Source organism: Aspergillus brunneoviolaceus, assembly GCF_003184695.1.
Source record: "Aspergillus brunneoviolaceus CBS 621.78 unplaced genomic scaffold BO95scaffold_7, whole genome shotgun sequence".
Taxonomy (NCBI): Eukaryota; Fungi; Ascomycota; class Eurotiomycetes; order Eurotiales; family Aspergillaceae; genus Aspergillus; species Aspergillus brunneoviolaceus.
Window position 1 is genome coordinate 233561 of NW_020290737.1, and position 23717 is coordinate 257277.

Consider the following 23717-nt stretch of genomic DNA (forward strand, 5'->3'; position numbering starts at 1 on the left):
CCCTCCGGTGTTTAATCATCCTGCGACATCGATCGGTGATAATTGACTCTATCTCCGGACTTATTCCTCAGAGAGTTTGTGTAGTGCTGTTTGAGTTCGTCAGGGCCCGGTGCTTTTCTTACTGTAGAATAAATGATCGAATGTTCCTACGAGCTACAACCGTGCTAGTCTCTCCTCGAGGGGATGATCCAGATATTAATTTTTTTTGGTCATGTACTGTAATTATCTAGAATACGCAGTTCTGTCTCAATGCTTCGTCACTTGCATAGCAGACCCGAACTGAAGCCTCGAGCACACTCACCGATAAATGAGGACTGAAGCACAATGGCAGCTGGTGTCATCCTTCAACCCAAGCTGTGTAACTTTTCTTGCTCGGCCGGAGTCAGTGCCGTAAAGAGCTGCTGGAAGTCGGGCTTCGTGGAGGCATTGCGGAAAAAGTCCAGCAGAAAGCCTTGAGTTTCATCGTCACGCTTGCGCACTCCGAACACACTCTCACTGCCACCCTCACCGAATGCCATCAGCTCCTGCTTGGTGACTCCAAGGTTGAGGTCGAGGGTGTTGCCCGGAACGTCCTCCCATTCGTCGTCATCGTCGCTGCCCTCTTCCTCCAATGCAGCCGCAGTGGCGGCGTCGATCTCCTTGTTGCCCGAGGCCGCGGCCAGTTCTTCAACCAGGACTTTGATGATCTTCAAGGGCGCGGTCACTGTCGTGTACTGATCGGGGTTCTTGCGAGCCTGGGACCGGGTGCGGATGCGACCCGTGTCCTGGATAATCAGATCGCCCTTCACCTGCACCTGGGAGATGCGAGGATCTTCCAGGTTGTACAGCGTCGCGAGCGCGATGATGTTCTGCTTGATCTCATCATAGCCGGCGAAGTTGACCGAGTTCTCCAGCCACTTGCTGAGGACAATGGGAAGGCCGCTCTGGCCGCCAATGTTCACCTGCGACAGGAAGTCGACAACTTCACGCGCGCTGACGAGCGTCAGTCGGGCGAAGACAAGGATGAGGCTCTGAATGAATTGGGCCTGCTGCGCAGTTGCAAGTCGCTGGGCAACAGCCTGGAGAAGCTGTGGCAGGTAAGGTCCAAGTCGCTCGGAACCCGCCCGCTCGACCAATTCGGCTGCCAACTGTCCCACCTCGGTTGCCGCATTGTCATCAACAGCCGGCCCCAACAAACGATCGATGATGATGAGGGCAACTTCGATCGCCTCCTTGCCACTGTCGGGATCTCTCCACGAGACGAACTGGTTGAAATCGTGTGAAAGCATGTGGCGCACGGCTTCTGTGGCAGGACGAATCAACTCCGCATCTGTTGAATCCAGTAACAGACGGTGCAACTTGGGCATGACGGCCTCGACAAAGCCACTAGGGAGGGGCTCCAAAGCTCTTTCCGCGAGAGCTCGAATGAGGTCCGCGGCGAAATTCGTCAGAGCGTTCTCCTGAGTCAGGTTGCCAACATCGATCGCTCCAGTCAAGGATGGGAGAACCTTCTCACAAAGGCGAACAAAGGACTCGGGGCCTTGTTCTGAGATATTTTCCACAATGTCCTCAAAGGCCTCCGTGACAATCATCGTCAACTGGAAGTTAGTAGGTCCATTGCTGGCGATGTTGAATAGCACATCGATGGCATTCGAGGACAAGACCACACTTGGGTTGACGATGATGGTATCGCGCAGGGTCTCCGCGAGGGTGACTTTGAGATCGTCACTGTCAGAATGTTCCGAGATGTCGTGAGAGGAAATGAAGTCTGACAGCGCGGAGATGGCGGCGGCCTGAAGTGGAACGGTGGCGCTGGAGGGAAGCGATGGCATGAGATCCTGTAGTGCCCGGATGCAGGACACCCTGACGACCTCGGAGGGATCCTTAGTCACCGCCTTGAGAGAAGCCTCGAGGTACGAAACCGCGGTTTGCTGGAAAGACTCATCTGCTACCTGGCAGAGAACTCCAGCGGCGAGATAGCCGCGGGCCCGCAAGAACTCCTCTTCCTGTTGAATAGCAAACTGAATGAAGTTGCTGAACCCATTAGCAAGCCCGGCGGGAACCTGTTGAGAAACTTCGTTGAAGTCCCGGAGAATCTGGCTCAGAATGTAGAGGGCAGACTCACGAGCCTTCCACCTGAGAATTGAACATGGCGTTAGTACCCGACGAGAACATTTTGGGGAAGGCTGCTTACGTGGAAGACGGATCAGAGAACACAGTATTGAGATGCGCATGCAGACCCTCAACGGCAGTATTCTTGAGCCATTCGCCCAGCTTGATGACTAGATCTCCACTGCAAGTGCGGGGCGTGTAGTTGGCAGTGACAGAGGTCTCTTCGGAGAGAAAGAGGTTTACATCGATGTCCCACAAACCTTCTTCTTCCGAAGTGATCTGAGCATATGAACCGGCTAGTTTCAGGATCTCTGGCAACCAGCTTGAGGTGGCAGCCGCCTGTCCAGCATTCTGTAGCTGCTGCTGAAGCTCTGCCTTGACGGGCGGTGCCTTCAACAGCGTCTGAATGAGATCCAGCTCCTCCAGGACCAGGAAATCTAGTGTGTAGGGGAGTCCGTCCACATCTTCCAAGCGACCCTGTCTCTCTTCCTCGATATAGAATCCGTGATAGGTTGATTGGATGTTGGACAACTCGGTCCAGATCGTCGAGAAGTATACTGGGCTCTGGGGCGTCATCAAACCGGGAAACACCATGCGGATTTTCATCAGGGTCTAACGAACAGGGCAATATTAGCACAGCAAGAACAAAAATAGTGAGTTTACAGGCCACTACTCCAGTGACGTACCTTGACGACCTGCAGCTTCAAACCAATAGCGCCCCTCCACTGAGACGGGATCTCGCTGTCCTTGGATTCTTCATGCTCGCTGGGAGCCTGTGGTAGAGGTGCCTTGAGTGTCGCGATGAAGAACGGAGACCAGCCATTGAGCACCTCGTCCATAAACTGCTTAACCGCCGTCTTGTGCTGCTCAAGCACCATCTCCAGGGTGTCGAAGCAAGCACGGAAGGCCGCCACGGCCAATGCTCTCAAGATGGGCTTCCTCGATTCGTTGGTGGCCACATTGAAGAGCGAGGTAACGAGGTCTCGGGCAACGTTGAAAAACTGCTCCTCGCTGAAGCCGGTATCGACCAAGTCCAGAAGGACTTTCAGGGCGCCGTGCAGGGCCCCGGCTGTGCTGTTGGTGTCATTGATGATCTGAAGTAGAGTGGGCAAAAGCTCCGGCCACTGCTCGGGGAAATCGGCGCTGGCGATCTTGCTGACAGCAAAGCTAGCGGACGACTTCACCTTGCGCTCCGGTGTCTCCTTGACCGTAGCTAATTCCAAGAGTGCGCGCCGGATTTGCACCTTGTTATCGTCGCTGACAAGTACCTGGCCCTTGAATTCGTCGAGAACCGGAGACCAGGACGCGGCAATGAAGGTCCGGAGAACGGAAAGGGCAGACTGGCGGAGGTTGGTAGGGACAGAATCGTGAGAAGCGATCGCGGCAAGAGCGAGGGGGAAGGTCTCGTTGGAGTAGAGACGCAGAAGCTGTAGTTCGGCGGCCTTTCTGGTATCAGCCACCGACGACTGGGTGTCTGCAAGCAGCGACAGGAGCTCTTGCTCCATGGTGGGCGAGAAGACGTAGACGGGAATTTGTATAAAGAATGGATAGGTGTTGGAAAGAGATGGTTATGTACGAGAGAGAGTATTAAGATGTTTATGTCCGTGGGGGATTTTCAGGATTTCCTGCGTTGATTTGTCCCCTCAGTCTCTGATACCTGATAAACGGTTCAGGTGGTAATTGGCATTGACAGTAGATCAAATCAGCACTGCGAATTGTCGCGACAACCGTGAGGAGGGGCAGAAGAGCGGGCGGCAGAAGGGAAGGCGGTGAGACTCGAGGATCTCCCCAACTTAACTTATCGCATGCTCCGGTGGGTGGGGGGAAGAGAGAAAGAGGGGCTACAACCGAGACAGCAACTGGTGACATGTCTGACTTGACTCCTTCAATGGGGTCGGTCCTCTTCCTCTTCCTCTTCCTTGCATGATCTGATCTGACCCCAGAGTGCTAATTCCCTATCTAGATCATCTCGACGGCACAACCTGTGGACTTTCAATGCTGTCGAAATATATGCCCCCTGCTCTATTTGTATGGGCAATGTATCAATCACGACGAATCTGTCAGCCATGGATATGAGTGCAATGCCGAGAGCACAGAATGGATTTCTAGAAATGGAAAGGCTCGTCACCTGTCAATTGATCTGCTAATGGGTGCAACTATACCTTTTCCCGAGATCCAAAGAAGCCACCTCATACTCTGCGGGTTTGAAAGACAGGATAACTAAGTAACCCACTAGCGAGACCAGCCCAGGGACGTCAGGTACACCAATCGGTGGAGACGCTCATCGCCGAAGATAAGGAGGGTGCGCTTCACAATTGAGAGCACAAATCCTTTATCTATGTTGCTGGGGCGCGAAGCGGATCGTCTGCATCAACTGTGTAGGAAGCCATCCCTGACTGCTGGACGACAAGGATATCGATCGATGCGCTTATCCCTGGGCAAGATCTTATTAAGAACCACACCTCTACAGATAATCAGTACCTAGTACATCTCGCGATCACGCTCGTGAGACAAATCCAACCTCCGATTTAGCCTTCGTCCTACGAGGGTCTTCGGTGCCAGGGAAGATCCCTCGACAATCGTCTTTACCCCGGATTTGGGTCGCGCCTGAAAACCATCACGTGTGCCTCTGTTCGTAGGCATCCCATGTTCAGTTGACCCATGATACTCAGTACTTCGACCTTGTCCCGCCAGGGCAAACAAACAGGCTTTTCTCCAGCATGTGGCCCTTCCGCAACGATCGTTGATATTTATATCAAGATCTGCGCGCCCCAGCTCCCTGACGACACCGGTCCCTTTCTTGCCTTCGCAATGATCAGCGGCAACTGCGAATATCACCCAGGCAGACCAAGGCCTGGAAACGCTTCTTACGCGAATCAAGGTGCATTATACTCCAAGAAAGAATGCCCGTGATAGTTGGGGCAACGTAGTGGGGATTCGAAAAAAATCGGCTGGTATCAGCGGGATGAGATGTTGGTACGGGCTACCCGACTCTACAAATGTTTTTGAGCGTTAGATGTAGTGGCCCGCAGTGAGCCAACGGATAGCATGGGTCCTTTGAGGTAGTGATCAGGTGAGGGCGAAAAAAAAAGGAGAGAAAAAAAAGCTGACGGGCAAGCGAGTTTTTGTTAGCATTATTCTAGTCTAGCACTTGGCAGCAATGTGCGAGGGAAAAGAGGGAGGTTGTTTAGTCTACCCGAGTTATGGATCTCCCCTCTGGGCGTGTGGCGTCCTGTGGAGAAGATCTGGTTCGGGTGTTCGAGAAAAGCAAGAGTGACGATGATCACTTTGAGTAATGGAGCAATCTAATCCGCGGGTAAGTGTCCGCCCAACGGATGATGTACTTATGTACTCCGTAGGGATATCTGTGACGTGAGAACTTTAATGGTTGATAAAGTAACGTCGTGGTTGACGGTCATGCAGCCTATGGTGCAGTCTATGGTTCGCGGAGGGTGAGGATGGGCAATCTTCGACTATCGCCGTAGGGCGCTTTCTTTTTCGGTAGGCTCTGATTGAGATCCGAGTTCATACCCCTGGGAGGTGGTCTGATTGCTGGTATCTATCGGGTACTTTGGGACGAACCCAGGTACTCCAGATACTGTACCTAGGTAAGGTACCCGGCAGCGAATATGTGTACCGGTGACCATAGGAAAGGTACAGAAAGGCTCCCGCGGGGAGGGGGAAGGAGGCGGCTCCAGTGGCGTTTGGGTATGGTTATGTAAAGAATTTCGGGTAAGTTGTAGATTTTTGATGAGCCCGGGGAGGTGAGGAAGAGGAGGCTGATTAATTGTATGAGTAACTTGGTACTTTAGTTAACTAAAGTTGATCATGGTGGGGTTTGGTTAAAGGCAGGGGAGAAACCGGCAAGTTATTATTGATTATTTAAATTGAGCACCTGAGGGGCGGCAAATCCCCCTAAACAGGAAAGAAGTAGAATGATTCATTGCTTGGAGGGCAACTGTCTGGTATGCGAGCGTACTTACTGTACTTCAAGGCTGACTGGGTTTCACAAATAATCAAGCCAATAACCTCGGGTAAGAACAAAAGGCAGCTGTATGTAGTAAGAAGGCAATGAAGTCCTGCAGTGAAACTCTTGATCATACAGTATCCAGCACAGTGCATACATACTTACCAGAGTCAGTACCCGCAAGTCAAGGATGTCGCTGAGCAATGTGGAGGACGGACGGATGAATAATTCTCTACGAAGAATAACTTACTCGCCATGATCGTCGCTAAAACCCAGGGGGTGATATCAGACTGATATCTCCAGAGCTGGGGGGGAAGGGCTAATAAGGCAGGCTGCACCACACACCTCTTGGAGACAGACCACTGAATGAATTTCCGGGTTGAGTAGAGCACATGTAGTGGTGGAAGACCCGTTTTTCGCAGTGGGAAGAATCTCAGCCAGTATGCAATTAGACTTTGGTTCCTTATAGCCAGGATACCCACCGCCGTCGGTCAACCACGGCTGGCATTTCTGCTTTCCACGCCTTTCCTTGTCACATCCGTTTGTTGTGCGAGTCAAGTGTTGGTAGCAGATGATCGGCCTGGCAAACGGAAGAGGCGGTACTAACCAGCGAATGCGCATTGTTGCTCGGTACAGAACGAGTGGGGAATGTTGATGATGAACTTTGGGCACTTTCCCTTCCACCTTCGTTGTCAGTACCAGGTGTTGTCCACGGTATTTCCTTTCCTTTCCTTTTTTTCTGTGTCTGATTTTCGGACCGAGTCAAGCAAAGGGAAGAGGGAGTTCCTTCTTCACCTGCACTGAATTTACTCAAACATGTACCTAGGGTGTGTCTACTAGTAGGTACTTGTCTGCAGTTTGCCCCCGTGCTCTGAATGGTCAATGAGGGGAAGTTATAATGCACAATGACCGAATCCTTTTCGCCTCTACGTATGCTGCTCCCTTTACAATTTACACCGTTTTCGTTTCCTAAGATTGCTATAGTCGGGTTCATTCCGTCCTAGCCCAGCCTCAACTCCATGTAGAGGACGAAGGATTGGATTTGCAAGATGCTGAACGACAATCCTCATTTTCGGGGGGGTTGTACAGTACTGTACATCCTGCCTATCCTGCCTATTCGTCAGATGGTAAGGTAACGAATGGTAAGATTGGATGATTGAGCTGAATGCTGCAGGGCATCCACACCCATGACGCAACCACGTGACGGGGAGAGGGGTGCAGGCAGAGGGGGAGAGGAGAGTGGTATGAATGAGTACTAGGTATGGGTAGTATGGTCCGTACTCCGTACTCAGTCTCCGTAACTACGGAATTAATGATTACCTAGTAGTGTAGTCTAAAAAGAGACAGCCATGAGAATGGATGACTTGGGCGCCTTCTGCTCTTAGTTAACTAAGGTAACGACTCGTCGTCGCCCGACAAGCTTTCCCCTCCGAAAGACTTGAGTAGTTGAGTTGCCCGCAAACTCTCCCTCTTCTCGCTCTTCCTTCTCTTTCCTTCTCCTTTCCTCTCTCTCTCTCTCTCTCTCTCTCTCTCTCTTCTCCTTACCTCTTCCTCTTCTTCTGCCCCATTCCCTCTCTCTTCTCTTGCAATTTAGTTTTGGTGTTTTTCTTCTGGCTTCTTGTATTAACCCCGGGTGTCTTTACTCTTTCACATTCACTATATTCACGATTTACCCTCACTAGCTCCGGGATCTTAAGCGGGCTCCCCTGGGAAACCTTGGCTTATCCCAATCCGATACAGTTCAGAGCAACTTAAGCAGCCAGCAGTAGCCCACCTCTCCCTTTCAAGCCCGCCGCCGCCGCCCCTCTCCCCTCTTCAATCAGAAGGGTCGGTCCCATATCCATCCATCCATCCATCCATCTGTCAGTTTCCCTCCGCTTCTTGTCTCTGTTGGCGCAAGACATTTCAGAGAAGAAAAGAAGGAACGAAGAAAAGAAAGAGAAGTATAAGTTAAAAAAATCCGTTTGTGCTCTCTTCTTCTTCTTATTTCCCTGTTCTTTTCCCTTCTGCCGTTTTTTTCTTCCCTTTTCGCAGAGGGTTCAGTGGAAAAGGTGGTGGTTACCGTTGTGGTTGTTGTTTGTTGTTCAGGGAGGCAGTTTGTAAGGAAAAAGAGGGACCTTTTCTTAAAAAAAAAAGGAAAAAAAAAGAAAATTAATTGGGAAAGGACATCCAACCAGGGCAGGGGAAAAAGAGAAATTCCATCATCATCATCAACATCATCACCGCATTATCTCTCTCTCTCCCCTCTCTCTTTTCTAATACTCCGATTACGGTTCTCTCTCCCACACCCCCCTCCCCCCCCGCCTCTCACCTCGCCGTTTGTCACGATCGCAACGAACGAAGTCCTCCATGCTCTGAGATTTGGTTGTCTCGTTGTCCAGTCCACCCAACGTATGTCTAATCCTCCTTCCTCTACCTCTCTCTCCCCTTGTTTCACCACCATCACCACCACCGACCATTATCACAATCACCCCTCTTCTGTGGTTTCCCATTTCCCCATCATGCCTCTTCCTTGACCTTTCATCACCAACACCACCACAATTACCACCCACCACCACTACTAAGTTACCTTAACACAACTTCACCGTCACTGGTCGCTTCCACATCTTGTCCTCTATCTCCTGCTCCCTCTCCCTCCGACTTCCCGACCTCTTTCCCTCCTGACTCAAGTCGCTTATCTTTCGCAACTTGCATTGCTCTGTATCCAAACCACTTACTTGTCTATCACGAATCGTGGTTGCTCCCCTCTTCACCCCTCCTTCCCCTCCCTCCTCAATATCACCATCCCCACCACTTTCTCCCACCCCCCTCAATTCCCCTGTCACGTCACAGACAATCTTTAGACTGGGATAACCCCCCCCCCGAAGAACGCCACTCGTCTTTTATAAATGGAAGAGACAACAGTTTATTGACTCGCGTGACTCGATAAAGGCAGAGCGATGATTAGCCTCAGGGTGGAACAGCACTCAGAATCTCCGAGATCCCGTCAATACCATTTTTCCCGTGGAAACGACGATACCAGAGCCTTCGACGGCAATGCCTATTGCCAGTGAGAGTACCACAATCCCTTCCGTTACAACCACCATGACAACGTTCTCAACTCCTGTTACCGCCCCGAAGTCGCTGCCCAACAACCAGTCTGCGTTGGCGGCATCTTTCACCAATTTCCTCACCGTCTCGATACACCAGATCCTGTTCCTCCGGTCAGTCTACCCGCGAGCAACGTTCCTCCCTGTCCGGGCGTACAATTATCCTGTCCGGCAATCCCGTCACCCGAAGGTGTGTGACTACATCAATGATGCGTCGATCGCGGTCGGAACCGAAATCTTGAAGGGCACAATCACCGCTGTCAGCATCATTATTTCTTCTCTCCGTACCAACCAGCCCCTCGAAAGATATGCGTTCGATCTGTCGGGCTTCCCCCGCGTGCCCGCCGGGGAGATTCACACCACCTTTGAGGATCGAAAGGAGGATTCCTCCAAGGCAGGCATTCCTTTGCCCGATCGAGCTCCCGCTCCTCCCACGGTCGACCTGGAAGCACAGTTCCGCGCCTGCCTCGCCCGCCTGGCATCTGCATGCGCACGGCTGACGCCATTGCCTCGAGATGACGAGTTCAGTTTTACCGTCTGCATCGAAGTGCGCGAGGACGCTCTTCCCCCGGCCGGATCTACGACCGAAGAACAGACATGGATTGTCGCAGAACCGGGCAAAGTCCACCTCAGATCGTGTACCGCGCCGTATTCGGTCTCGAAGTTGAGAAATGGCGAACCGCAGCCGCCACCCCCGAAAGTGTCAAACGGACGCGCCAAGACTGTCCCAGTACGCCGGGTAGAAGCTGGTGAACTTCGACTGGAACTATGGGTGGAGGAGGCGCGGCAAAAGTTCAACGAACCCGTGGATTCGGAGCATCCGCCATGAACTCCGTTTCAATCGCGATCGCCGCATCCTCTTTGTCTAGCCCATTGGGACTTTCCGACCAGACACTTTCTGCTCCTTTACTCATTATCTTTCTCTTTTTTTCATATATCTCATTCTATTTAGCGTGGCCAATGATCGAACATACATGATGGATGAGGAAATTTAGGAATTGTCGTCGATTGAGCGGCGCAAATATATAAAATGGGGAGCGGACGAATTTTGGGACTCGCATGGCATCATCATAGATTTGGTTGATATCTTTTGTTGTCTTTCTGTGCTCGCTCTTCGTTTTGAATGTTTCCTGATCATCATTTTGTCACGTTCCTTTTCTTATCACTTCGATTGTCATTTCTTTATCACTTCTTTCATTACTCTTTTTTTCTTTCTTTCTTCTTTCTCCCTACTTTCATATCTCTCTACTTGTTCACATCCTCTCTTCAAGGGACTCACCATCTTCCATACCATCTCCTATTTGTATCTCTCTCTCTCCTATCATTTGTCGAGCTCGTTCTCTCTCCAACTATATGATCCTAGCAAATTCATATCACCGGCCAATTTCAGCGCCATGGAAAGGTTGCCTGCCTGCCTTGTTTGTCCTGGGTGATTTATGCTTTTATGCGTCGGGCCGAGTGACCCGAGGGGGTAACTTATTTGGGTGAGTTGTTTGTAATTAATCATGTGGTTTGACGGGAGATGCCACCACCACTGGCACACCCGCCAGCCAGCCTTTTTTTCCCCCCCGAGCTCGTCGTCGCATTTAAACTTCCCCCTCTCCGACCTCTTCATGAAAATCCGGTTTTCTCCCCTGTTCGTCCCCGTGTTTGCTTCGAGTCTTTGTGTGTTTCGCCCAAAATTCCAAGTTCCGAAAGCATGAAATCCCACCTTGAAAAGAGAGAGAGGAAAAACAAGAAGCGCATAGTTCAGACTACTATAAACTACACACATGACATATACATAAATATTGAATAACAACCAATGAGATGGGTCACCATGAAGAAATGGAAACTTTCCCCCCCGCACTTTTCCTCCTCCCCCCCCCCTCAATCCAACCACGGAACACTGGAAAACTCAATGCGCAGGATCGGGGCATTGGGGAGAGTCCAAGCTGCGAATGGGTTTGTGTATTTGTCTCGGGATGCCACAAACCGCTGCCCAGCCGGTGATTTGATAGTCTGGAAAGAGTAGGGGAGGTAGGGAGCGTGTCCAGTGTTCGAGATTTTTAGGATTACGCTTGTGCTTTAGAATTTGCTTTTGGAGGTGGAAATGAAGGAAGAATGGAAACGAGTGGAAGTCTGCCGACTCTGTTTTTCTGGGAGAGGATCGCGTTGAATGAATGGCCCGCCCTCCTTTCGTTGCCTTTTCTCGTTTCTCTACTGTGGATGGGGTTGGGGTTGGGGTTGGGAACGCTCTGCTTCATCTGGAAGGGACTTTTGTCAACCTAGGTCGGGTTCGGTGTTGATATAAGTAACTGTGCTTTCTGCTTGGGATAGGTACATAGAACTAGTCGGTGTTTGTGGTGATGACGAGTCCGTAACCGTGGTAGCCTGGAGAACCTACGCTGCTGATCCAGTGGAGGAGAGTGAGTGGGCTACGTTCGTGAGCATGGGAACATGGCCCTGGAGCTTAACCTCCAAAGCTTTGGAAAAGCCATACGATGAGACGATGACGACATCCAAAGAATAGGTTGTTCTATATCTCCCGACTCTGGGGAGCACGAAGTCCAGGTCCCCGATATCTTTCAGGGAAATATGATTCATCTATCTGCCTGTCTGTCTGCCTACATGTCTGTCTCCTTGCCATGGGAATTTAGAACTCAGAGGGATCGCACAAGCAAAGTTGTTGCGCAAGAAGTCAAGCTATGCCAGGCTATGCCAAGCCAAGAAAGAACCGATTGGTGGTGATGGGTGAGACAACCGATGACGATGACGATGATGACAATGATGATGATGAAGATGGGACGCCTGAACTCCTTAACGCTTGCTCGACCGTGGAAGGTTAATAGAAAAATGCAAAAGCAAAGAAGGCAGCTGGAGTCAGCGAAATGGGATGATATTCTTGACTCTTGTTCTCTCCAAGACCAACCCAATCAAGGCAGGGGATAGAAGCCCTAAATTTATTCAAAAAGACCAAAATGCGTGAATGCTAGGAGGCTATCATGGTCAACGCCACATGGTCAGCAAGTAGCATTTCAACGGACAATCACAGTGGTAGGATCAATGTCTGCGAAAAGCTTCCAGCACGGGAGTTAGTCGCGAGCATATCCTCCCAGTCCGCCGGATGCTCGTCGAGCGTTCTGAGAAACGACAGGTGGTACGTAGTAGGGTGGATATTGGATGGTTTGTCCTGGTCCGACCTGATTAGGCGCAGGGTTGTTTACGACGTTCTGCCGAGGAAAGCGTGGTGCCATGGGTACAGCCTGGCCCTGGTTCCAAGAGTAGTAAGGAGGAGGATCAGTTGGCATTACCACTGGGTTGTTGGGAGGGTGGCTCTGCGGTAGAAAGCCAGCTTCGCCAGGGTTTATCTGATTTGTTTGTGGATTGGGAAGAGGGTAATTGTTGCCAGGAGCATTCCAAGGAAGTCCACCAGCGTAAATATCTTGTATTCTGTTGGCATAGTAATTTCTGTCGGGTGGCTCTCGATTTGTCTGAGCTTGCACGTGGTTGTTGTAAGGTTCTCTGAAGGGGACGTTAGCAGGATCAGCTTGCCGCATGACCCGAGGCGCTTGTATGTGCTGCGGCGCTTGCATAGGTTGACGCGGTTGGTTTGGCTGTGGAATCCGAGGGACCTGAATATTGAGGCGAACTTGAGGTTGAACAGGCTGACGCGCGCGATCTGGCTGAGGAGGTCTTGCATGCCGATTTTGTGGTCGACCTGGCCGGGGCGGTCTAGCCTTCTGCTTCTGTCCCGGACGATTCACTCGGATCTCTTCCTCGGTGACATCAGGGTTCTCTGCCAGGATCTTGGCGATAGCATCTGCTTCGACTTGCTCAATTTCTTGTTCAACCTGTCTTCCAAGTGGGAATCTTTCATTCTGATCCCACAAGCGGCAATGGTTTGGCGGTCGGTTGAAGTGTTCGTAGGTGGCACCGAGTTTGACGTTGCAGACATAGCACATCTGAGTCCCGCATTTCGAGCAGGTCATCTTGTTGCAGCCATCAGTCTTGACAATCTTGACCTTGCAGGTTGGACAAGGCCGAATGAGTGCCTCACTCAGAGCCTCCTCCACGCGATGGCGGTACGGGAGTCGCTTGTCTTTCCTAGCCTCGTCGCAGCTGCTCGGGAGATGACTTTTCTCCTTACACAAACGACAGCTAACCACTTCGCAGTCAGGGTTCCTGCATCGAAACTCTCGATCCTCATCGGCGGGAGCACATATCGCCTGGAAGTCGCAGAAGGGACAGGACTCAAGGCCTTCCAGCCCAGCTTGCTCAATCTCGTCCTGCTGCTGCAGAGCATCGAGCTTTTGCATGATCTTCGCTCCCAAGGCACGCTCAAGCCCGTACCGATCAAATTTTGCCTGACATCCACTTCCGTCAAAACATTGTAGCTTGTACCTCATCATCCCAATCTGTGTCTCTGCCGAAGACTTCATGCAAGTATAGCAGAAGAAATGAACTTCAAGTCCTTCACACGGCAGGGCTTTGTTCGCGGGGACCTCTTCGAAACAGCACTGGCATTCCACTAGGTTTCCTGTTTGAATGTTGCGCTCTTCGGCTTCCTTGTCGTCGACATCTTCGAAGTTGTTACGGGGGACCGCTTCGTTGCCATCAAGCGTCAGAGACTGGAGTTCCGTATTCAGGGAAGATGACCTACCTGCATTCATCTCCTTAGTCTGCTTTGCAGCTTCTGCAGCCGCCTGGAGTTCGCGTTGAATGTCTTTCATGATCGGTAGAGTTTCCGGGTACGACATGTACAGGCTTGTCTGTGAGCGAGGATTGCGTTTCCGTTCGTTCGTGTAAGGCTTGGATGACTTGGCCGAAGGGTCTTCCAGGGCATACAGACTGAGATATGCAGCGTATAACTCTCTTTTGTGCAGGGTAAGGTTCTGGATATATGGCCAGGGCACAGTAGGGAATTCAATCGCCAACAACCGAGCACTAAAAAGTGATCTTCAGCTTGCTTCGTATAGAGGGACAACCAGTAGGAGACTCTCTTACGTGATCTCAAGGTACAGAGGACTTCCTCTTTGAGGGATAGCTTTTAGCCACTTCTGGGTATCGTCTTCCTTCTTGGAGACTGAGTCACGCTCGTCAAGTGTTCTCTTAAGCCTCTTCTGCTTCTTGGGGTAAGAAGGGTTCTGAAGGATTTCTTCGATGACAGCGCCTTTTGCTAAGTCTTTATCAGTGGCAGTGAGCAGAATCTCTGTCTTTGCTTGAGACACCAGCGCAAGATGGCGATCGATCAAACCCTTTAAATAATCGGGATCAATGTCTGGGAAGATCTCCAAGATCTCGGTTAGCGGGTGATCATCTTCTGTAAGATCAATGAGCACAGGAAGACCCTTTGAAGCTCTTTGTTGTTGTTGTTGTTGTTGTTGTTGTTGCACGGCATTTGAGTCTAGGTCAGTGTTGCGGTGCGGAGTGTGCACTGCTGGGATAGCCCCCTCATGCATCGATCGATCTGTCCTTTGTTTCTTCGTAGGCCTTTGATCTGCAGAGGATGGGTCGTAATTTGGCTCATTATTGTTCGCGGACGTTCCCCAGCGACCGGCCTGATCCAAGTCAGCCAGCAGGAGGTCTCCATCAAAGCCATAATAGGCGCTCTCATAGTCCATGGTCTGGAACTCCTCTAATTCCCGGAGGACTTGCGATACGCTAGATGCGTAGGGATGACGAGATGCCATGGTTGCATTCGGAGAAGTTGATCAAAGAGACCCGGAGAAATGTTTTTCTGCGACTCGTCGGATCTAGTTGGTAGGATAATGGTCCTTTGGTATGGGAAATGGGCCGAAGGCTAGATTAAGGAATCATGCACCGAGTACAGTGTCTTGTAGATCATGTTGTAGAGCAGGATAAATGCCGATCAGGGGCGAAGTGAATACGATGGTAGGTACTACAGGTAACGTTGGACTAGGCACACAATTAGTGTTCATGAAACAGATGCTGAGTATGAGTAGAGAAGTTGTGAGCTGTGATGGTGTTGGCTTTGTGATCTGCGCTAGCTTTGGTCAAGCACGGGCGGGAGATTGCGGGCTAGGCTAGGATAGGCACTGATAACAATAAAAAGCTGCCCACCGATAAATGCTTTGAATGTGTGAAAGAGCGACGACGGCTTGACAAACCGGAGATAATAAACACTCTCTCAGTGAATGAAGACTTTAGAAGTTGCCAGGCTTCTTGAGTGAAGGATGGGTGAAAGTTGATGTTGGAAGGAGGGGATAGTGGCGGAAAGGGAAACACATCAACATAGCATGGATTGAATATTAGCATATCGTAGTGGGGAAAAAGAAGTGGTTGATTGACTGACGACTGACGGCTCTGGGGAAAGGGAAAAGGAGCTGAGAGGGGAGGCAGTAAGTGGTAGCTGCCTGGCTGACCGCCTCCTGGATCTGGAGAATGACAGTCCCCCCTCCCTTCCTTCCTTCCTTCCTTCTTCCTTCCTCCCCCGTCGGCCCCCGATAAGCCGGAGCTCCGGTTTATCAAGAATTGAAAGGCTAGCGACGGGGTATGTAGTTTTTGAATTTACCTATCCATAATAATCGTGACCTTCCCAGATCTTCAAGACACACGCCTTACAACATCACCTATTTTAGCAGCCCTCTACCATTGGCATTGGTCATCGCCCGATCCAAACAAGCGTGAACAATTGCAGCTGACCTACATCATTCGAAGTATAGTTCGGTTAAGTTGGTACAGTACGCATCTCAACTGGGAAAAGGCGTCGCTTGTCGTCGCTTGTCCTCGGCCACCACCGCGAATAGGAAACCTTCCCCGTCGGAGTTGGCTTCCTTTGGTACCATTGTTGTTAGCTTGCCGTATCGTCATCGAGCCAGGGCATCCATTTCTTATATTACCAAAGACCCCTCATCCCTTGCAGCTCCTCCTTTCCCCATTCACTTGTGAAATACGTACAGTCCACGGGGTTTACCGTCGCGTTTACAATTGAGTGTGGAAACACGTCACCGGGTCATTTGCCTTCGTACACATACCAAGCTCCGTCCGTTCCACGGTTCCTCTTCATCCCAAGACAGGAAACCTCCCCATAAGTGATTCTAAAGACACCATGATTGCTGCCGATAACAACTACACCAACAGGGTTGCTCTCCCGCAGGGTGATTCTCCGGACCTCGTGTTAGTCCCGGCGACTCCCGCGGAGAAGATTGAAGCTCTGAAGCTGAACAGCATCGCCTGGAAAGGCCGTCTGGACCTTGACACGTATATCGCCCGCGAGAGCCATCTCCATGCGCAGCAGTTGATCAAGCATGGTCTGACCAGCTGGATTTTGGTCGATAACAGAGAGCCTGAAGGAGAGAGAACCATCCTAGGCTCATGTGAAACGTACAAGAAGAAGGCCTGGCTGGCGCACGACGGTCGAGTGGAAGATGTCTCAACGCACGGCATAGGAAGTGTTTACTGCCGGCCTGAGTTCAGAGGCAAGGGATATGCGAAGAGGATGATGGAGGAACTCAGCAAGAAGGTTGACACCTGGAATATGGAGTCTGAAAGCAGGGAGAAGGCTCTTTTCAGCATCCTCTTCTCCGACATCGGGAAGAACTTCTATGCTCAATTCGGCTGGAAGCCATTTTTGTCTTCTCATTTCGCGCTCCCAGCAATCGCTGAGGAGCAGTATTCTTCGACCGGGGCTGAAGATATCCTACCAAAGGTCAAGACGTTGACTGCAGAAGATGTCCGAGACCGCGTGTGCAATGAGCAAATCCTGGAGAAAGAGCGCGAATTCCTCCGAGTGGAATCTCTGAAGACGCACACTCCTAAAATTGCAATTGCGCCGGACTATGATCATCTCAAATGGCATTGGGCGAGGGAGGAGTTCTTCGTTAAGTCTCTTTTCCCCGATAGAGAAGCCCCAGCAGTGAAAGGTGCTGGCGAAGAAGCAGCGCGCGTATACTGTGCATGGAACAGGAATTTCGGGTCAGAGCCGGAGGAAAATACTCTGTATATTCTGCGGTGGGTGTACGAGGAGCCAACGTCGCCGGAAGAAACACAGCGGACAGTCAAGGCCATGGCTGCCATATTGAAACGCGCGCAACTCGAGGCACACAAGTGGAATATGAGCACAGTGGAATTCTGGAATCCGACACCCCTTTTGCAAAAGGCAGTGGCTATGGTCGCGCCCAATGCCGAGTTAGTTCACCGTCAGAAGGACAGTATCGCATCGTTGAGATGGAGCGGCGCCGAGCATGGATTAGGCGAGACAGTGGAGTGGTGCCTGAATGAGAAATATGCCTGGTGCTGATTTGTTTATGATTTGCATTTTCGGAGCCGTGCATTTGGTGGAAGAATACATTAGAGCGTCACCGCTTCTGTCGCTTTTGATTCTTGAAGAGCTCGTGCCAGTTTCTGGACTTCTTGGCCGCGGTTGACGCACTCGCATCGGTGGGCAGATTCTTCATGGACCGCTGTCGTTCGTATTCCGTCACGAAGCAGATGGTCGTCGGGTCGGGCAGTTGATAAACGGCGTCCTGTAATTAACACGAAGGTCAATGGAGACCGTCTTTTGCATGCACAGAACAGAAACCAGCTTACCGTCAATTTAGCCAGAGCCACCTCCTCCCTCCAAGCCTCAGGTAGATGATCCTTCCAAGCGTTGAGGAACTCACTGCGGCCAACCGCCGCACTCGCCATCGGCGCCATAGCCTCCAGATACGTCTCTCCAACCCATCGTACACAAGCATCCTTGTCCAAACTAGCCCCTACACCAGTAAGCCCGAAAGTGTCAGCCAGCCACAACAACAAGACCTCCACACAGAAACCGAGAAAGAAAGATAAAAAACTCACACTTCAATGTCTCATCAAGCAAGGACTTCCCCTCCCCCCCCTCAACCACGCGTCGCACGACGGCCTCAAATAACGCGCGGGGGAACTGCCCCTCCCCTTCTTCTTCTTCTTCTTCCTCCTCATCCTCCTCCGCCACCACCGACTTCCACAGATCATCCACCAGAAACTGGGCACGGAGATCAATCCCCTGCACCACCGCCCCATCAACCACCCGCTTCCACACCTCCATCATGACCTCCGGCGTCGGCGCCCACGCCCTGCCCCGCCACACAAACGCACACCCCTCGACCCAACCCCTCTCACATTCCGCCCGGGAAACCGGGATATCAGCGAACACAGCCTCCATCACCTTGCCCTCCGCGACCCCCGCACCACCAGTACCACCAGTAGCCGCAGCAGCAGCAGCACTCATCCCCCCCGCAAACCTGCCCACCAGACCCCCCAAGAATTCCGCAGCCCGGAATCCCCCCTCCGGCACATGCAACTCAAGCGTCGACCCGCACTTCGCGATCGTCGTCATCGTCTCCGCGAGATCGACACCCACATCCACATCCACATCCACATCCACCTCAACATCAACGTCCATATCCCCACCCTGGCCCCCCTCCTGTGCAGCAGCAGCAACAACAGCAGCAGCCGCCCTCCCATCCACAACAGCCAGATCCTCGCGCCGGAGGACCGTATCACCTCCCCCCCTATCGCTGGGCCTCAAGATATGCAGAGAATTCGAGGACTGGACCTGACGGATGCGGTAGGTCTGGGTCGGGGTGCAAAGATTGACGTATTCGCGCGGGTCACTCGTTTTGCTGCTGGTGGTGGTGGTGGTGGTGGTGGTGGGGGTCTTGAGGTATAGTCTTTATTTCTTCCGTGTTAGCATACCCCCCTCGCCTCAAGTTCCCGGGCCAGAAAGGGAAAGGGAAAATGCGTACGTGGGAGGATTCTCCGAAGCGAGGAGGTCCGCGACTTCCGGGGGGAGTTCGAGTAATCGGAAGCCTTGTTGCGGGGCTGTGTGGGTGAAGAGGATGCTTTGAGCGGATTGGGTGGACATTTTGGTATCCTCCTTTGACTGGTGGGAGTTGTTCTTGTAGGGATTTGTTCGAGGGGAGAAGGGGATTGAAGGAATGAGGAGGGAGGAGGAGGAGGAGGAGGAGGAGGAAAATTGGAGGCTCCTCTGCTGATGGAAACTGGAAGATTTGACGCGGGACGCGTTGGATGGAGGGAGGTGACCGCGGCATTGATAGACGCACGGGCCACCGCTTAATGGGCGGTTGCTCTTATCGGTTTCTTCCGGTGTATTATTCCATGGACATGGGTTTAATTGGTCAGTTTTTCTCATCTGGAGTGACTTTTTACGGGATAACACCTTCAGTTACTCTGATCGGGTTAATTATGATTAGTGGATAGAAGATGAAAAAAGGTTGAGTCTATGTTTGATACTATAATCGGAATTCGACCCATCATGATGAGGTCGACGACACTATGCAAAATATTCTAGTAAGCGATTATTGACAAAATAACGAACGCAGAGAACACGAAAACGCAAGGGTACATTGGAAACATGACAAAAGAACGTCAAGCCTATGACCAGCACAGGAGTGGCATGTCAAACATGAACAGAAGATAGCTCGATACCTGTCAGCAGAAGAAAGCCCCATTAACGCTTAGCTTCTTCTATCTGAGTACTAGAAACCTCGCCGCTCTGTCCAGCACCACCCCTCTCTTTCACAGCGGGCTGCGCTAGAGGACCTTCCTCCGAGCCCTTAAGCGTCTCGCTTGAGGAGGAACCTGAAGCGGCGGTCTCTTGCTTCTGATCCTCGGCGATTGCATCCTCGACGAAGGCATGGTCAATGTCCCACTGCGTCTTGGCATCCTTGAACAGGGTTTGAACGCGCTCGGCACGGTCGGCCTGGTCTTTCTCCTCCACCTCGCGTTCTTTCCGTTCCTGCTCCATCTCCTCCATGTGCCGCAGGTCGTCCACGCTCGGCTCGTAAAGATGCCAGATAGTGTAATGTGGGAGGCCGATGACCGAGAACCCCATGCGCTTGGCCATCTACCGAGGGTTAGTCTCATGCAGACGCAACGACAAGATAACAGCCCCGCCGGATACGCACCTTGCCGAAGGCTTCTGTCTCGGCATGCTTCTCGAAGCTGAAAGCTGGGAAGTGCACCCCGGAGCGGAAAACCCGTGCCTTCGCCAGAATACTGACACCTCCTACGCCGTCGAGTTCCATCTCCATGTCCGGATCTCCGTACGGGTCGCGCAGGTAGGCAAGATGAGGACGCCAGGTAGCATATTCAGCATACCCTTCCACGATGACCGCGTCCTCATCCAACGTGTCGGCTAGCGCCAACGCCGTTTCGGATTCTTGCCACGAGTTCAGGTCGTACGGTTGCTCTCCGCCCAGCCAGTCGGGAAGGGGTCGCCACACATCTGGTCACCATTAGTCAGAATGGGCATAATACAAACAAGCGTGCGGCCATCAGAGTCGGGAAAACTCACTCGGTACAATGACATCCTTATCATGCCGCATCAGATCCTCCAGAATCGTCTGCGGCGCGGTCAAGACATCCGCGTCGCGCCAATAGACCCAACTATGCGTAGGGCGCAGCGTGGCGCTCAGCAGCCAGTTCCGAGCCTGGGCCATCAGCTTCCGGCGGCTGGCCTGCGCGGCAAAGCCGTGTCGGCTCTCCACATCCTGGTTGACCAGCTGTCCAAAGTCCTTCTGGATCACGGAGATCTCGCCGTACGGCATCTTCGGATCCGCATCGTGCTGGAGTTCGTCCAGCATGCGCGACAACATGCCCATCGTGTCATCCTCGGAGTCCGACACCAGAAACGCCAGGTCGATCAGATTGTGCGGGTAGGTGAGGTTCCGCAGGTGCGAGAAGAACATGGGCAGGTGGGAGGCGGCATCGCGCAGGGGAGTGCACATGAGCACCCGCTCCCCGCGCTCCCAGCCACTGGCGGTTCCTTGCACTTTGGAGAGGTCATAGTATCGGATCGTCTCGATCTGAAGGTCTTCGTAGGGGTGGAGGAGGCCGAGCGATACCACCGGAAGGAGGGAGGCGCGCAGCGACGGGAAAATCAAGACGAGGAGCAACAGGGAGACACCGCAGAGAAGACATAGTCGCTGGAAGAGTTGCCTCCGGCGGCGCAAGGCAGGTTGTGCCCGGGGTTGAAAACTACTAAATGCCCAGGTTAGCGGACGGATCTACTCAGGTTTCTGTCGACACGGCGCTGTATCCCATCGACGTGATACAGGATTCTGGCGCGCGACGTTCGCCGAGGAAAGGACCGCGTACCGGTGGGGGGAGATGGAGAATGAGCTGTTGCTCTTGCCACGGGGATAGGCAGCGTAGCCGTTGCCGAAGGCGTGATGCCTGTTCATCTCTCCTAAGATGACATGCAGCTAAGGAGATCGACTTGATTTTACAAAGCAATTGTCGAGGTTTTGATGTTGGAGAAACTTCTTCCTCAAACTACCGACGAAATCGCAGCCGACGGAGAGGATGAAGAGGTGAATTGAGGTTGGAAAAATGAAGACCAGCGGGAATATCGCAAATCCGCGATCGGTGATGAAGAGAAAAGATGCGGAACGAAAGACAAGGGAGGCAGGGAACTGAACAGCCCCCGAGGCTTTGACCGGAGCAATGATTGCGTCGAGAGAGGAGGTACGTAGGCTCCAGGCGGTCCTTTGGACCAAAAGCCGCCAGGTGGGATCCGCGGGCGAATCTGGACCCAGACCCGAATGCGGTACGAGACCCAATCTTCTTCCCGCCGCCCGCCCGTTTGCAGCCATCTTCATCATGGATCACTGCTAGCACTTCCCACATTTCTCAAGCCGAAGAATGAACGAATGAAAGAATGACTGACTCAGTTACTCTTCCTCATTGGACTGATTCTGCACGTATACAGATATAACCTCTATTTACAGAACATCCCTATCATAACATAGGTTCCGCAAAGAAAAAAAGATAAGGGAAAAACTCCAAGATTGCAAACCGATAAGACGCCTCAAAGAATGCTCGGGATTTTTGAACTCCTTTCCCTCGAACGACAACACCAAGATGATGAATGCAAGATTAGAACGCCATGACCAAGATGAGAACTCCAAATACCCGAGTAATCCCGATCAGTGGGCACTTAGTCGGGACACCCTGGACTGGGGCGAGCCCATGCCCTTGACACCGATCTCGACTTGTCGCATCACCTTCTGCAGCAGCGCATCCATGCGCGGCAAGTCTCGCAACACGGGAATGACGGATCCGGCCTCATACTCGCTATCCAGGATATAATAGCGCTCTCTGCCCCAGTTCTCTACCGTTTCCCTCTGGAATGCGACTTTCGCAATGACCTTGGCTGGAACGCTAGCCTTGTTGATTGCACTCTTGGAGAAAACCCGCAAGATGGGCCGGAGTCCAGACCGGGTCTGATGCGCCATGCGCACCGACAAAGGTGCCGAGGCGGTGAGATGGCTCTCCCCGGTCATAAATCCGGGGTCCATCGTATATACATTGAGCGAGATGTTGCCCGCCTACAATAACAGTCAGTCATCACTCTGGAGAAATAACTAAGGGCTCACTCACGAGTACCAGACTCCGGCGCAAGGCATACATAGCAGCGCTCATCAACAGCTTACTACTTCCGAACCGGGCGGTGGCTTCCTTTGCACTGATCGGGGTTCCCGGGGCCTGGCTGACGTTGTCCGGGTCCTGCTCATCGAAGTAGTCCAGGGACCCTTTGGACATGGCGGCGCATCCGATGTTGATGACTCGGGCACCGCCGTTTGGGGTTCCGTCGCCGGCTCGGAAGGCCTCGAGCAAGCTCACCGTCAACAAGAACGGGGCGATGCAGTTGGTTTGGTAGACCGGGTCGTACCCATCTCGTGTGACTTGATCGGTGACGTATGACGAGCTGGCCGCGGAATTGATCAGGAGGGTGACAGGAGGAATCTCTTTACTGCGAACTCTCTCCACAGTATACTGTGCAAAGCTCGCCACCGAATTGAAGCAGGCCAGATCACACTTGACCACCTCGACGGACCGCGGCCCAATCAAACGGATGCGGCTTAGTACATCCTTCACGGTGTCGGATCTGATATCCCGAGCCACCAGCAACAGGTGGACAAAGGGCTGTGCTTTGGCGATGGAGACGGCAACCTCTGATCCCAGCAGGCCACTGGCCCCGGTGATAATGGCTGTACCATGTAGTGGAGTTCCCATGGTAAGGACGAAGCACAAGAATCGAGCAGGTGGTAGAAGAAGTTTACTGCAAGGGATACAGTACAGATAGATCGTGCAACGTTTAGAAAGGTCAGTCCGACATGCTTCGATCCGAAGCCAGCAAGTCTAGACAGAGAACAGTGAATGGCGACGCAAGATCTAAGGAGGTTAGAACGCGATTATAAATCTATGCGAACGAGAACGTCGGTCCGCTTCCAAGTGAGCCAGCCGACAAGACCGACTAGTCAAGTAGTAAGTAACAGTGGTAGACGATTTTAGGGGCTAAATTCTGTAGAGGCCAGGCCGGGCGGCAGGCGAATGGAAAAGAAAGCCCGAGATGATGCCAATTCAGACAAATCAGAATATAAGTCGAAGGCAGAAAACGAGTGTGATATTTTTTTTCCAACAGAAAAAAAAAACAATAAACAAAAAAAAAAGAAAAGGGAAAGATGAAAGGAGGCAGGACCAAGAGGAAAAGAAGAAGAAGAATAATACCTGGAAGAACCACTAGAAGCCAGTCGATCGGGATTGCAAACCAAGGAAAAAAAAAAGGTGCTTCCCAA

At 52.0% G+C, this 23717-nt stretch overlaps 8 protein-coding genes across 8 annotated transcripts; 2 read left to right on the plus strand and 6 right to left on the minus strand.

Moving 5' to 3' along the window:
* Nucleotides 1-176: 176 nt before the first annotated feature.
* BO95DRAFT_479086 (putative importin beta-5 subunit) lies at nucleotides 177-3879 on the minus strand. The gene is made up of 3 exons (XM_025590080.1): nucleotides 2778-3879; nucleotides 2174-2703; nucleotides 177-2115 (listed from the first exon to the last, which is right to left on the minus strand). The coding sequence occupies exons 1-3, from the start codon at nucleotides 3594-3596 to the stop codon at nucleotides 345-347; spliced, it is 3120 nt and encodes a 1039-aa protein (XP_025446318.1). The 5' UTR covers nucleotides 3597-3879; the 3' UTR covers nucleotides 177-344.
* Nucleotides 3880-5962: 2083 nt separating this feature from the next.
* On the minus strand, nucleotides 5963-6947 carry BO95DRAFT_479087 (uncharacterized protein; the record flags this gene model as incomplete). Its single annotated transcript, XM_025590081.1, has 5 exons — nucleotides 6404-6947; nucleotides 6309-6363; nucleotides 6224-6288; nucleotides 6075-6183; nucleotides 5963-6006 (listed from the first exon to the last, which is right to left on the minus strand). Exons 1-5 carry the CDS (start codon nucleotides 6677-6679, stop codon nucleotides 5963-5965), a joined length of 549 nt encoding a protein of 182 aa, XP_025446319.1. The 5' UTR covers nucleotides 6680-6947.
* Nucleotides 6948-9142: 2195 nt separating this feature from the next.
* On the plus strand, nucleotides 9143-9976 carry BO95DRAFT_353735 (putative mitotic spindle checkpoint protein (Mad2B); the record flags this gene model as incomplete). The annotated part of the gene is made up of 1 exon (XM_025582185.1): nucleotides 9143-9976. The coding sequence occupies one exon, from the start codon at nucleotides 9143-9145 to the stop codon at nucleotides 9974-9976; it is 834 nt and encodes a 277-aa protein (XP_025446320.1).
* A 246-nt stretch (nucleotides 9977-10222) lies between these two features.
* BO95DRAFT_245218 (uncharacterized protein) lies at nucleotides 10223-11086 on the minus strand. The gene has a single exon (XM_025581383.1). It carries the CDS (start codon nucleotides 10919-10921, stop codon nucleotides 10469-10471), a length of 453 nt encoding a protein of 150 aa, XP_025446321.1. The 5' UTR covers nucleotides 10922-11086; the 3' UTR covers nucleotides 10223-10468.
* Nucleotides 11087-11737: 651 nt separating this feature from the next.
* On the minus strand, nucleotides 11738-15310 carry BO95DRAFT_479089 (uncharacterized protein). Its single transcript, XM_025590082.1, has 3 exons — nucleotides 14134-15310; nucleotides 13790-14073; nucleotides 11738-13732 (listed from the first exon to the last, which is right to left on the minus strand). Exons 1-3 carry the CDS (start codon nucleotides 14817-14819, stop codon nucleotides 12222-12224), a joined length of 2481 nt encoding a protein of 826 aa, XP_025446322.1. The 5' UTR covers nucleotides 14820-15310; the 3' UTR covers nucleotides 11738-12221.
* Nucleotides 15311-16079: 769 nt separating this feature from the next.
* On the plus strand, nucleotides 16080-17629 carry BO95DRAFT_245300 (uncharacterized protein). Its single transcript, XM_025581384.1, has one exon. It carries the CDS (start codon nucleotides 16199-16201, stop codon nucleotides 17387-17389), a length of 1191 nt encoding a protein of 396 aa, XP_025446323.1. The 5' UTR covers nucleotides 16080-16198; the 3' UTR covers nucleotides 17390-17629.
* On the minus strand, nucleotides 17448-18979 carry BO95DRAFT_459762 (putative sister chromatid cohesion protein Dcc1; the record flags this gene model as incomplete). Its single annotated transcript, XM_025588682.1, has 4 exons — nucleotides 17448-17615; nucleotides 17680-17846; nucleotides 17932-18785; nucleotides 18861-18979. The coding sequence occupies 4 exons, from the start codon at nucleotides 18977-18979 to the stop codon at nucleotides 17448-17450; spliced, it is 1308 nt and encodes a 435-aa protein (XP_025446324.1).
* Nucleotides 18980-19585: 606 nt separating this feature from the next.
* Nucleotides 19586-23154, minus strand: BO95DRAFT_449966 (Anp1-domain-containing protein; the record flags this gene model as incomplete). Its single annotated transcript, XM_025587978.1, has 5 exons — nucleotides 19586-19981; nucleotides 20043-20362; nucleotides 20432-21114; nucleotides 22096-22466; nucleotides 22519-23154. 5 exons carry the CDS (start codon nucleotides 23152-23154, stop codon nucleotides 19586-19588), a joined length of 2406 nt encoding a protein of 801 aa, XP_025446325.1.
* Between the last annotated feature and the right edge of the window lie 563 nt (nucleotides 23155-23717).